Raw genomic sequence first — 14,180 nt, 5'->3', positions numbered from 1 at the left:
TGTGTGCTGGTCGGAGTGAGAACCAGCCGTCTGGGGGTGGGGTAGGTGAGGCTGCATGTTGGGCTGAGAAGTGGCTGAGAGGATGCCTTCAGGCTGGGAATCCTGGAGTCTCCCAAGACAGCTACAGAACAGTAGCTTCCTGACCTCAGCCCGGAAGGATGGGGTCTGCCCCCACTCCCCCAAGGTTTTTAGTGCAGAGCACTCTTGCCTCAGGGGTGAGTGAGCTAAGCTCTTGACCTTGGGGGAGGGAGTGGCTGCAGCCTTTGAGTTTTCTTGGGAAGGGAGTGTGTCTGGGACTCTCCCTGGGCTCCACAAACTCGTGGGTGGTGCAAGGAGTGAGAACTTTTTAGAAGCCCTAAGCAGGCCCAGAGCACCCGGGGCCACGGTGGCAAGACCAGCTGTCTGAGGTAGGGGACGCACTTTCCTGAGTCTGTTCTTGCTGCCTGTGCAGCCTGGGACAAATCCCTCTGTAGGCCTTGATTGAGTCCTCAATTGGTGAATGAAGGCTGCTTCTCAGGAGCTTCTCTGAATTTAAGCATTTAATCGAGGACTTTCCTGGTGGTCCAGTGGCTAAGACTCCACTCTCCCTATGCAGGGGCCCCAGGTTTGATCCCTGGTCAGGGATCTCACATGCTGCAGCTAAGAGTTCATGTGCCACAACTAAGATGTGGCGCAGCCAAATAAATAAATAATTTTTTCTTTGAAAAAATTTAATCAAGGAAGCCTTTGAGAGGGAAGGATAAAATGTGTGTGTCTGTAAGAAGTGTCACTCTAGTTTTTAGTTTAGGTCTACAGGAAAGGATTCTCTTCCATCAGCCCCAAATCCTAGGAACAGCTGACACTTAGCCAAGCACCCACCAGGTACTTTGCACTGTGTAGATGCCCTAACTGACACACTAAGTCCTCCACTGCGCTTGGAGGTAATTTTGGAGTGGACCTTCCCAAGGCCACACAGCTCTCTTGCTGGAGCAGGATTTGAACCCAGGTTGGCTGATATGCAGAACTCTCTTGGACACTTATGCAGTTTGTGGTGTATGGAGCTCTGAGCCCCGTGCTGCCAGGGACCTCTTAGGACCAGGCCTTGTAGGGAATGAGAAATAGAGCAGAAAAACTTCTCTTGAGCAAAATAAAATGTTACAGTTAGGGGGAAGGGAGTGACGCCAGCAGCTGTCAGCTCGTCACAGCAGTGAATTGTTTCAGATGGTGGGGTACCTGTTCCCGTTTTTCTTGGGGTGGTAAATTCATAGCTGCCCAGGCCTCTTCCCATGCCAGGAGCAGTGAGGAGGCAACGGGTGAAGCTTTTCTGCCTTCTTGAGTAGTCTCTTAGAAGCCGGGCCTTCTGATCAGATGTCACCTCCCTCTTCCTCTTGCTAAAAACAGTGTGGGGAAGTCAGGCTGCAGGGGCAGCCGGCGGCACTTGGTGGGCCTTGACTCAACCAGACTGTCTCTTGGGGACCTTTATGCTACCCAACTGGGGTGGAGAAGGCTTCCTGGCTCCAATGATGAAATCCCCAAGTTCTGCCAGCGGGGAAGGCTGAATCCCATGCCCACTTCCATTCTGGGAAGGCACTTAACAAGAGAGTAACTGCATTTGCCGTGAGTCTGCAAACAACGGGGAGAAACGGGGTTGGGGTGGAGAGAAGGGCTCAACAGGGCAGGTCCGCCTGCACCCCGCCCCCACCACAGGCATCCAGCCTTGTGAATGAGCCTCAGAGAGGAAGGGGTGCCATGCAGCCAGGTGCCATGGAAACGGAGTGAGCAGGTTTCCTGGACTACTCTCCCTTGGCCTGTGAGTCAGCACAACCAACTTCCTGCCCCCAGAGGGCTTCCTTCTGAGAGACTGGGAAACCCAGAAGAAGTGATATGATGTGACCTTTGATTTCCAAGGGTCAGAGAGTTGGTGAGGTTGCCAGACTCAGCCGCACACAAGGTGAAATTGAGGGAAGGTCTCCGAGGAGCCTGGAGGGCATGGAGAGACTCCCCTTTCCTGGGCAGAAAGGCCTGAACAGCTGCCCTGATGTGCTGGGGAGATAGGCAGTGGGACCTCAGGCAAGTGCCTTTACTCTTTGGGGGCAGTTTTCTCGTGTGTACAAAGGAAACACATATCCTGCTCCTCCATGGACTTGCATGAAGAGTCGTTACAAGGTTCGCTTGGACCCACAAAGGGTTGAGGAATTGTCAGGATCTGATGATGGACCCTTAGGTGGGCCCTCTCTGGTCTACAGACAAGCATCCCACTACTGATGGAGCTTCTGGAAATAGCACACCTTGTCTGGGTTCAGCATCCAGACTCCAAAACCAAGGGCCCAGGATGTAGCAGAGGATCAGCAGCCTGCAGGTGCTTCTTGAGCCGAGGGTGCTGTGATTCAGGCCACCCCTGCCTCAGTTTACCTCTCAGCAAGAGGCAGCCAGCCTCCGCCTGACCCTGTCCCCTGGGAGCTATGGGGAGCGCACATGTGCACACACAGCAATCTTGGTTTCCTGGGGAGGGCAGCCTGTAACGTTAGCCTAAGCAGAAGATAATTGGGAAGGGCAGCCTGTTGCCATAAACAAAATGCTTTCCATGACCTGGGATCAATTATTTTTGGATTATCTGCCTCCTCAAGTTCTCTGCTTGCCAGCACCCTTTTGTTCCCAGGTTCCAGAGCGGGTTCAGAAGCAGCTTGGCATTTCTCTGAAAATGAGTTGGAAGGAAGGGCTCAAATCATAAGATGTTATTGAGCCTCTGTGACATGTTGGGAGTTCAGGGGGCATGGAGATGAGTAAGAAATTAGTATTACTGCTCATGGTGCTAAGTACTAGTGGTAAATATTACCACTGTTGATTGGGATCTTGGAATAGGTTGACACCTGCTAAGTACTCTCCTTGAACCGTTTCTTGTGAGCTTCAGAATGGGGAGTGAGAGTAAGTGCCCAGTGAATGACTTGTCTGAGGTTACCTGGCTGGGAAGCTTCCAGACCCTGTGACTGGTGTGGCCCCACTGCTGCGGGAGAGGAAGCACCAGAGAACGATGGAAGGACTGAGTTGGGAGGCTCGAGTATTGTAGAGTGAAGTAAAGAATAGGGACCCTGGAGCCAGACTGCTTGAGTGGGATCCAGGTCCCCGCTCTGCCACTTAGAACTGTGAGATGCTGGGGAAGTTGCTTAATGTCCCCGGGCCTGTTTCCTCAGCTGTGAAATGGGAGTAATAGCAATAACCAACCTCAATGGGTCAGTGTGACGGTTCATTTGTATCTGCAAAGCACTTAAAATACACGTGGTACAGGTGTGACAGAAACTCACTCACCCTTGTTCCCATAACGTTGAGACTACTATTTTTTGGCCAAGCAATATGCAGGATCCTAGTTTCCTGACCAGGGATTGAACTCCAGGCCCACGGCACTGAAACTGCTAGGAAATTCCTAGGACTGCTTTTATGAGAGTTAACTGGTTTAGAAGAATGTGATTCCAGCTAAGCCTTAAGGGTGGTGGAGTAGAGCTGAGAAAGAACCCTCTATCAGAGGAGGCATCAGGAGCAAAGTTACAAGGATGAGAAATGATAAGGTCTTAGGGAAGGAAAGGCAGAGAGTCTGGTGTGGCTGGAGTTGAAGCCATGTCCGGGAATAGTAGAGGAAGGTGACTCTTTCCAAACTAGACAGTGCAAGGCCTTCTGATACAGGCAGTGGGGAGCCAGGGAAGATTTTGGAGCAAAAGAGTTCCATGATGAATTTTTTTTAATATGTTTATTCATTTATTTATTTTTGGCTGAGTTGGGTCTTAGTTGCAGTACACCATGTGGGGTCTCAGTTCCCTGACCAGGGATTAAACCCAAGTCTCCTGCATTGGAAGGCAGATTCTTAACCACTAGACCACCAGGGAAGTCCCATGATGAATTCTTGAATAATGTTGATGATGTTACTATTTACTGAACACCAGGCATGAGCCTGGACCTTTTTTTTTTCCATTCATTTTTTAATCCTTCAGAACAGTCCTTAAAGGTATGTACTGTAGGTGAGGAAACTAAAAGGCTCACTGAGATTGCGATCATCCAGCTAGTAGATTTCAAGCCATGGTCTGTCTGACTTGGAGCCTTTTCCACTCAGTCACCCTCTCGCCATGTCCCATGTAGCTGGCTGAAAACTGGGTCTTCGAAGTCTTACAGATGGATCCTTCTGTACGCTGAGTCGGTATAAATGGAATTTTGTTAAATGCCCCAAGGGAAAGGCACTCCCTGCCTAGCTGAGAAGCCTTTTGGAAAACTTCACAAGTGCCTGTGCACGTGTCTGGGGTTTTCAGCCAGGGTTTGTGTTAAGCTCTGCTGGTTTCTGGGTCCAGGGCTGGTGAAGCAGAGTTCTAGGGTTTCCCAAGATGACACTGTGGTAATCAGTGTTGGGAAGCAGTTCCCTTGGAAAAATAAAACTGTGACAGTTTATGGAGCGTCCCTGGTGGATAAGACTCCGCCCTTCTACTGCTGGGGACGCAGTTTCGATCCCTGGCCAGGGAACTAAGGTCCCACATGCCATGTTCAGTTCAATCGCTCAGTCGTGTCCGACTCTTTGTGACCCTGTGGACTGCAGCACTCCAGGCTTCCCTGTCCATCACCAGCTCCTGGAGCTTACTCAAACTCATGTCCATCAAGTCGGTGATGCCATCCAACCATCTCATCCTCTGTCGTCCCCTTCTCCTCCCACCTTCAGCCTTTCCCAGCATCAGGGTCTTTTCCAGTGAGTCAGCTCTTCACATCAGGTGACCAAAATATTAGAGTTTCAGCTTCAGCATCAGTCCTTCCAGTGAATATTCAGGACTGATTTCCTTTAGATTGGACTGGTTGGATCTCCTTGCAGTCCAAGGACATAGTGCTGCCAATGAATAAATAAATTAATTAATAATATTAATAAAAACTGTGACAGTTTGCACTTTTTAAATTTCTTGGCCAGGCTGTGCAGCATGGGGGATCTTAGTCCCCCAACCTGGGATTGAACCCACGTCCCCTGCAGTGGAAGCACAGAGGCTTACCCACTGGACCACTAGGGAAGCCCTAAAACTTCTGAGAAAATTTAACCAAGAGCAAGTTTCTCTCTGGTGGAAATTCTTCTCAGGGGGCCTTTAATATGCTTCCCAGAAGGGAATGCCCCAAACTGATAGAACCACAAACTCTTCAGAGGAGAATCCTCTGGGACTGTGGTTTGACATTCCTTTTTAGGAGCATTGATCTAACCCAATAATGGCCCACCTTTTTCTGTGAAGTAAATGTTTTCAGCTTTGCTGGCCACATGGTCTCAGTGGTAACTACAGGTGTCCCCCCCCCCACTTTTCACAAGTTCATTTTACACCTCCTCGATTTTACAGAAGACCTGCATTTGTACCTGTTTTCACTAGCCCAAAAGAAACCCAAAGAGAATTTTTACTTTTACCAAAAAATGGTGAAAGTTGAAAATAGCATGCAGCATTTGGTTTGCAGCTAGCGGTTATAGAGGCAGCATGCGCCCTGAGGGGTAAGACTGATACCACCAAGCTCCTTTCCCAGGAATCACACTCAGCATCTCAGCATCAAGCTGTTAGAGCTCTGAGCTGTGTCTGAGCACCAGTGCTTTAATCTCAGTTTATTTGTGCATATGTTAGCAAAATATCTCCTAAGGTAATTGCTCCGTCCCTTTAGCCATTTCAGCTCGTGAATGGTTTCAGAGATACATTACAGAGGGAAACCTGTCCTCAGTTCTGTTCTAGCTTGAAAGCAGCCACCGACCTTAGGTGAGTGAGTGGGCGTGGCTGTGTGCTAGTAGAACTTCGTTTGCAGAAAATACATTGCAGGCCAGTTTGGCGACCCCTGGTCTAGGCGGTGGTCTCCAACATTTTGAGTGCACACCCCACTCAAAGTATTGTCAACATTAGACTTAGAATCCATACATAGATATATGGTAATGTATGATATGAGTGCTAATAAAGCCTGAGTATTAAAAGGTACATAGGCAATCCAGTGGTTAAGACCCTGCGCTTCCACTGCAGGGGTTGCGGGTTTGAGCCCTGGTTGGGGAGCTAAGATCCCTCAAGTCACACAGCATGGCCAAAAAATAAAAATTTTAAAAATAAACGAATTATTTTAAGGTACATAGGAACTTCCCTGGTGGTCTAGTGGTTAGGACTCAGCACTTTCACTGCCAGGGCCCAGGTTCAATCCCTGGTTGGGGAACTGAAGTAAGTAAAGACACAGTATTGAAAAGTTTAAAGGATGAGCTAAAAAAAGGAATGTCATGAGAGTTCTCCTATGGCCTTCTGGTTTCCAGTGGATCACATAGGATTATCTTCAGGCACTTTAGAGACGCTGGGTCAAGTCTGACCTTCATTTATTCCTTTAACATTCATGAGGCCCCTAGAGGGACAAGGGAAGTGCAGGGAAGCTAGAGAAGCAGGAAAGTAGAGTGGAGGAAACCGGACGTGTCGTTACATCTTCAGAACGTGTTCGGCAAGTGCAGTGGTGGAGGAGCGTTAGTGAATGGACGCTTATCACCGTCTGAAAATACCTGCCTACACCTTCAGTGCCTGTCATCCTCCCTGAGGCAGGGATTCTTCCGTCTGTCTTCCTGCTTTCTTTGTCTCCAGCAGAGCCACAAGATCCTCCAGGCACATAGTAAGTTCTCAGAAAAAGTTCATAAGGGCAATTCCCTGGCAGTCCAGTCGTTAGGACTTGGCTCTTGAACTACTCAGGGTGCAGGTTCCATCCCCAATCAGTGAACTGAGGTCCCATAAGCCTCGCAGCACCACCAAAGGGAAAAAAAAAAAATGTCCATGATTGAATGAATGGCCCCATCCTCACTTGGAGGGCCCTGGAACAGAGGTTACTTGAGAGATAGAGACTGGAGGTGCTCAAAATTAGCCGGATGAACAGGAAGACTAGGCCTGTTCTCTGCGCCCTCCTGCAGCTTCAGCCTGTTAGTGACTTGTGACAAAAAGTGAGTCGCAACCAGCATTTTAATTTTTATTGGAAGAAGAGTAGAGTGAAATAGAAAGCAGCCACATGTGTCATGTGTTGTAAGAGTAGACTGGATTAGCATGCTTTAAAGATAATTATTGTTTGGGGAAGCTTGTTTCTGTTATAAGTGGGTATGTGTCTATTTATGGAAACCTTTGGAATACTGTGCTGTAGTGGTCAGAAAAGTTTGTAAACTCTTAGAGGAGCGCTCGATCCTCTCTTAGTAGATGGTTTGCATCTGAGGTGGGGGCCGCAGGCTCAGATGGCCCTGGGTGACCCGGGGTGACTGTGGCTTGGCGGCCTGAGTGATCAGGAGAAGCGCAGGCTGGGGAAGGCAGAGTTATGTCTCCCAGCTGTTGGGCACCCGGGTGGAGCCAGGCATGGGAGGGCTGCCTCCGAGGGGCCCAGCCTTCTAGGCACCAGGTGGCAGGGGGTCTCCAGGGAGCCCAGCAAGAGTGAGGAGAGGTAGTTGGCATCCGGGCATGGTCGGCAGACACCTGGCAAAGCCAGCCAGGCCCTACCCTTCTTGGGATCACAGGTGCCTCTTAGCCCATGGGTGAGGTTTGATGTCCCTGTGGGGGGCGGGGGAGGGAGGTATCGGAGGTCCACGGACCAGGGTGACGTGGGGCCGGGGGTCCCTTACCCCTCCTCACCCTTTAGAACCCATGTGTCCAGGTTTAAGCAGGCCCGTGGCTGGCTGGGAGCTGTTTATTTTGGGTTAGCGGCCCAGCACTCTGGCTATATTTACCTTGCGAAGCTGCTTGCAATCTGATCTGATTTGATCTCTCTGGGACTCAGCTGGGGCCCTGGGAGTCGCCTGCCAGATTCCACGAGGCCCTCCTGGCTTTACCCTCCCTATTCTTGGGGAGATTTCCCAAGTGGGACACATTCTGAAAAAAGCGGTCGTTTTTCTGCTTATGAACAGTTCTCATCAGGAGACCTGATCTGTGTCAGCCATTCCTTCCCACAGCGCCAGGACATGGAGCTTGGTCCCCCAGGTGGGGACAGTACCTAGAGCCAGCCAGTGTGGTCAAGTTCCAGGAACTGTAGAGCCCAGCACAGTTGATGGGGTTTCTTCTGGAGCCCATCCTCCTCCTTGAAGGAGCTCAGTTCGCACGCTGAGCTGCCCAGCCTACCTAACCCCCTCGTCCCAGCTTAGGACCTCAGGGGAAGTTCTAGCGTCCCCTGGCCAGGTGTGTCCCAACAGCTGCAGTGTTCTGGCTCTGGGGTGTGACAGATGGTGTGGCAAGGGTGGTTCCTGTCCCGCTGTGGTGGTCAGCTGTGCTTGGGGGCACACATTCTCCTTCTACCCAGGGTTCCTAGCACGGACAGCCTTAGAAAGAGGCAGACTGGGTCCAGAGTAGGGCGTCTGAGCCCCTCCCCCTCCCTAGGGGACAGAATGTGGGGTCAGCTCTCACCAGCCTCAGCTGAGGGCGTCCAGGAGCTATTCGTCTTCCACTTTAAGCCCTGTGTTTTTCTTTTTAACTGAGATTTATTGAGTACCTTCTGTGGGCTGGCCCTTTGTTAAAAACATGTCAAGACCTCATTTAATCTCCTTGGTGATTGTCTTTGTCTGGGCTGCTAAAACAGAATACCACAACCTGGGTGGCTTATAAACAACAGATATTTATTTCTCACCATTCAGGAGGCTAGAAGTCTAAGATCAAGGTGCCAACAAATGCAGCATCTGGTAAGGGACTGACTTGCTAGTTCATAGACACTGTCTTACTACTTGCTGTGTTCTCACAGGGCAAGAGTGGTGAGGGGGTCCCTGGGGGTTCTCTTTTATAAGGGCACTAATCCTATTGCAAGGGTGCCACCCTCATGACCTAATCACCCCAAAAGCCCTGCCTCCTAACGCCATCACCTTGGGGGTTAGGATTTCAAATATGAATTTAGAGTGTTCACAGACATTCAGTCTGTAGTAGCAGGTGTGAGGAAAATGCTGTTAACCCCTTTGCACACGGGCTTTAGAGCTAAGTGGACTTAAGTATAGATCCTCCACTCAGCAGCAGAATAACACTTGGGACTGCTGACTTCACCTCTCTGAGCTTCAGTTTCCTCATTTGTGAAAACGTAATAATAGTGTTGCTAATAATCATTGATGGGCCTCCCAGGTGACTCAGTGGTAAAGAACCTGCCTGCCAATGCAGGAGACACAGGAGACGTGAGTTCAGTCCATGGGTCGGGAAGATCCCCCAGAGGAGGAAATGGCAACCCACTCCAGTATTCTTGCCTGGGAAATCCCATGGACAGAGGAGCCTGGCGGGTTACAGTACATGGGGTCGCAGAGTCGGTCATGACTGAGCAACTAACACACACACACACACACACACACACACATATACACACATAGCCAATTAACAATGTTGTGATAGTTTTGGGTGTATAGCGGAGTGACTCAGCCATACATATACATGTATCCATCACTGACGCTTTATTAAGTGTAATATAGATGTATATATGCATGCCAGGTCTTATGCTAAGGGCTTTATTCATTAATCTGTTGAATCCTTGTAACAACCCCTGTGGCACTGAGAGCTTACCAGTGGAGGACTCAGTTTACTCTTAATGGCTCTCTAGAGGTAGAGATACCAGGTTTAAGGGAACAGATTGGTTACTGTATATGTTGGCATGTTCCCCCTCCCCTCCCCATATAGGCACCCAGCTCTGGGCCCCATGTACCTGATGGGTCTGGACATTTCCAGTGAGTGAAACAACAGCCCGTGGGCCTAGAGCAGCTAAGCAGCTGGCTCTCCTGTTTGTCCTTTCTCTAGTTTCAGCTTCCGGGGCAGCAGGCCAAAACAGGAAGAGGAAGTGCCAGGGGTGGGAAGGAGGCAGGAGGTATGCCCTGCTGGGGGTGCCCCCCTTTTCCAGCATGGTCAGGCCTGAGGACAGAGACCAGGGAGCCTGGGTACAGCCCTTAACCTGCTGTGCCCTGATGCCCTAAGTGCTAAGAAATCTCAGCATTGGCCTTAGGCCACCAGTGATCCTAAAAATGGCCCAAATCCTCATGGCGCACTGCCCCAGATTTATGTGAACTTAAAACATTTTACAAACTCCTGGGCTGAGAAGTTTATACAACCATCAATTGTGGGAATTCCAAGACAAAAGTCTGCGAATCCTGTTGAAATTGTCTGAAAAGTCCTATGACTATATATACCTGGGTGTCTTAAGAAATATCCAGTATTTTCACCAGATTCTCAAAGTATCTGACCCCATATCAGCTCTAGATGGTGACCTTAATCTTGCCACATCCCCTCCTTTGTCAGAGACAAAGGGAAGATTCTTGACCAAGGTCACCCAGGGGGAAGCAGTGGTGATTCTGGAGCCAAAACTCAGGCTTGCCAATTTGGCTTTGGTGTCCTCAGCTCAGGTTGGGGGATAGAAACCCAGCCCAGGCAGGGGGGGTTCATATAGAGATGCTGGGATTGGGAGTGAAGTTTTTAAACTGAATTACAACAATACTAATAAAGCTCCTTTTATTGAGGGTTTACTCTAGGCCAGGCACTAAGGATTTGAAGTGAAGTGAAAGTCACGCAGTCGGTTCGACTCTTTGAGACCCCATGGGCTGAATAGTCCATGGAATTCTCCAGGACAGAATACTGGAGTGGGTAGCCTTTCCCTCCTCCAGGGGATCTTCCCAACCCAGGGGTCGAACCCAGATCTCCCACATTGCAGGCAAATTCTTTACCAGCTGAGTCACAAGGGAAGCCCAAGAATACTGGAGTGGGTATCCCTTCTTCAGCAGATCTTCCCAACCCAGGAATCAAACCAGGGTCTCCTGCATTGCAGGCAGATTCTTTACCAATTGAGCTGTCAGGGAAGCCCAAGGATTTGATGTGAGATTAATTCCGTCCTCACAACTCTCTGAGTTATGTCCTAGTATTCTGTTTTGGGATTTGGCTGCACTGGGTCTTGGTTGTGGTGCTCGAGATCTTCAGTCTTCATTGCAACACATGGAATCTTTAGTAGCAGCATGCAGACTGTTGGCATGTGGCACTCGGAATCTAGTTCCCCGACCAGGGATCAAACCCAGTGCCCCTGCATTGTGAGTGTGGAGTCTTAGCCACTGGACCACCAGGGAAATCCCTGGGTTTTTTGTTTGTTCAGCCATGCTGTGCAGCGTGCAGGATCTTTGTTCCCTGACCAGGGATCAAACCTTGACAGTGAAATTGCTGAGTCCTAACCCTGGAGTGCCAGGGAATTGCCCCTATAGTCCCTTTTTTTTTTTTTTTTTTTCTTTTTTTTACAGATGAGGAAACTGAGGCTCAAAAAGTTGAAGGAACTTGCCAGAGTCACACAGCCTAATAAAGGGCAGAGGAGTCAGGGCTTGAAGCAAGCAGCCTGGCTCCAGAGCCCATGCTCCTAACCACTGCCCCACACTGCCTTTCCAGGCCTCAGAAGGCTGAGGAGGTACAAGAAATGAAAGCAGACGGGGCCAGGTATTACAGACAAGAAAGCTGGAAGGAAGGAGCCCATTCCCTCCCCAGGAATAAGGAGGGATCAGGGCAGGAGCTTGTGGGTACATTTTAGCCTCAGACCTCCCCCTTCTGAGCTTGGCACATACACAGCAAACCCTTTACAAAGGGTCATTCTCCTTAATGGTATTGCCATTGGCACTTGCGCCCCAGTCTCTGGCCTCGGCAGGCAGCCCCTGGCAGTGTGCCCACCACCCGCTTCTCCCAGCCCAGATCTGATGAGCTGGCTTCTTTACATGGGGGTGATTTGCAAGGCCCAGGTGAGAGGGGGTGGGTGGCGGGGCCTGGAGCATGCCCCTGGTAACCCCGGATCCACAGGTCTCCAGGAACTGGGGAGCAGCTAGTACGTCAGCCGTGGGGCTCTGAGCCCAGCCCTGGGGCTGGAGGAGGAGATGGCCTCAGGGCTTGCAGTCTGCACCGCAGCACCCTGTCACAGCCCGTCTCTTCTGGGAAGCCTGTCTTGATTCCTTTGTGGTTGGTGCTCTGTGTTCTCAGAAAGGGCCTGGTATGACCTGGGAGGGCCTTCATCCCTTCACCCCACGCCTCTTCTTATGCCCAGAAGCAAGGCAAGAAGAAACCTCTCTTTGGGAATGGGAGTGTGGCTCCAATAGGGAGGGTGCCTTTTTTCATTAATGTTAACTTTTTTTTCTAGTCATAGTGAAATTTACATATAACTTACCATTTTAACCATTTGTGGTGACTACTATTTGGAGGGTATTTGTCATGTACTGAAAGTGTTAGTTGCTCAGTTGTGTCCATCTCTTTGGGACTCTCTGGACTGTCGCCTGCCAGACTTCTCTGTCCATGAAATTCTCCAGGCAAGATACTGGAGTGGGTTGCCATTTCCTCCTCCAGGGGATCTTCCTGACTCGGGGATCAAATCTAGGTCTCCTGTGTTGCAGGCAGATTCTTTACCGTCTGAACCACCAGGGAAGCCCAGTACTAGGAACTCTCACTTAATTGTTAAAATGAGCCTATGAACTGATATGATGTCCCTGTTTTACAAATAAAAATGCTGAGGCTCAGAGAGGTTCAGTGACTTTCCCAACGATCAACAGCTCAAGAGTAGCAGAACTGGGATTCAAATCCAGGCAGCCTGGCCTTGAGCCTTTTCTCTTTATCAGTACTTTCTGCCATTTCTCAACCCTAAGTGGGTGGGTCTATCATCCCCGTTATAACAGAAGCTGAGGCTCAGAGAGGCCTCACAGTGACTTACCCAGGGTCCCAGAGCCTGACGGGAGGAGAGCCTCTGAGCTGTGACGGTCCTCGTCACTCAGCCCCCCTCTCCCCGCTCTTCCCCGAAGGTGGCGATGGTGGAGGTACAACTGGACGCTGACCACGACTACCCTCCGGGGCTGCTCATCGCCTTCAGCGCCTGCACCACGGTGCTGGTGGCCGTGCACCTGTTTGCGCTCATGATCAGCACCTGCATCCTGCCCAACATCGAGGCCGTGAGCAACGTGCACAACCTCAACTCAGTCAAGGAGTCGCCCCACGAGCGCATGCACCGCCACATCGAGCTGGCCTGGGCCTTCTCCACCGTCATCGGCACGCTGCTCTTCCTGGCCGAGGTCGTGCTGCTCTGCTGGGTCAAGTTCTTGCCCCTCAAGAAGCAGCCAGGCCAGCTGCGGCCCACCAGCAAACCCCCGGCCGGCGGGGCGGCCGCCAACGTCAGCAGCACCGGCGGCATCACCCCAGGCCAGGCCGCCGCCATCGCCTCCACCACCATCATGGTCCCCTTCGGCCTGATCTTTATCGTCTTTGCCGTCCACTTCTACCGCTCACTGGTCAGCCATAAGACAGACCGACAGTTCCAGGAACTCAACGAACTGGCCGAGTTTGCCCGCCTGCAGGACCAGCTAGACCACAGAGGGGACCACCCCCTGACCCCGGGTAGCCACTATGCCTAAGCCTCCCTGGGCTGGGCAGTTCAGAGTTTTGGCCTTACGCCCTTCCCCACGACCTTGTCCTGCCCCAGCCTCAAGGACAGCGTGTGCAGGGGGCTGGGCTTTCGTCAGGGAGGGGCAGAAAGTGGAGGAAAGAGGCTTTTTTTTTTAAAGAGAAGTTACTGCACTTTGAAACTTTCCTCTAAGAGAATAAGTACTTCCTGTTCTTCCAGCTCCAGGGTCACCTCCTGCTCAGAGGCCACCACCGAGAGCCAGAGTGGGGACAAACGCTCCCTTTGTCCCTTCTCCTCCCCCGAGCAGGTACCACCTGGATGCCTCCTGTTCTTTCCGTCTTGACCCTCCCTCTCCGTTCAGCGTCAGTTGTGTGCGTGTGCGCGTGTGTGAACACAGAAATATACTCATAAGGGACACCTCCTCTTGTGTCTGTATTTGTTGGGTCTGAACTGCCTGGCCTTTCTCCCGGTGGACCAGTCAGGTGAGCCTCTAAGCGAAAAAAAAAATTCAACGTTTTGGGATATTTCCAACCTATCTGAAAAAGTTGCATGAGCAGTAACTGAAATGTCTATGTAGGCAGCTCTTATCATTCACAGTTGTTCTGTTTTATAGTTACAGGACACTGAATTAATTGAATGCTGAACCACTGCTCCTAAGAGAAAGGGGTTAGGTTCCTGCGAGCATCTGGTCACTTTTTTTTTTTTTTTTAGTTTTTTTTTTTTGTTGCTGTTGATATGGACCATTTTTTAAGTCTTTATTGAATTTGTTACAGTACTGCTTCTGTTTTGGTGTTTTGGCCAGGCAGTATGTGGGATCTTAGCTCCCCACCAGGGATCGAACCTGGGTCTCC

The 14,180-nt window shown here is 50.6% G+C and overlaps 1 protein-coding gene and 1 non-coding gene across 2 annotated transcripts in view; both read left to right on the top strand.

Moving 5' to 3' along the window:
* The window catches only part of ORAI1 (ORAI calcium release-activated calcium modulator 1), a 40,411-nt gene extending 26,661 nt beyond the window's left edge, over window positions 1-13,750 (top strand). Inside the window, exon 3 of the mRNA XM_010841342.1 lies at window positions 12,734-13,750. Coding sequence (XP_010839644.1) covers window positions 12,734-13,339 — 606 coding nt within the window. The 3' untranslated portion in view covers window positions 13,340-13,750. The remainder of the gene's footprint in view (window positions 1-12,733) is intronic.
* Window positions 6,097-6,168, top strand: TRNAE-UUC. Its single transcript has one exon. It is a non-coding gene; the product is annotated as a tRNA-Glu (tRNA).
* Window positions 13,751-14,180: the final 430 nt, after the last annotated feature.

Source organism: Bison bison, unplaced genomic scaffold (assembly GCF_000754665.1).
Source record: "Bison bison bison isolate TAMUID 2011002044 unplaced genomic scaffold, Bison_UMD1.0 scf7180017864160, whole genome shotgun sequence".
Lineage (NCBI taxonomy): Eukaryota > Metazoa > Chordata > Mammalia > Artiodactyla > Bovidae > Bison > Bison bison.
The sequence above is the reverse complement of the archived record's forward strand: the minus strand, read 5'-3'. Positions and strand labels throughout refer to the sequence as shown.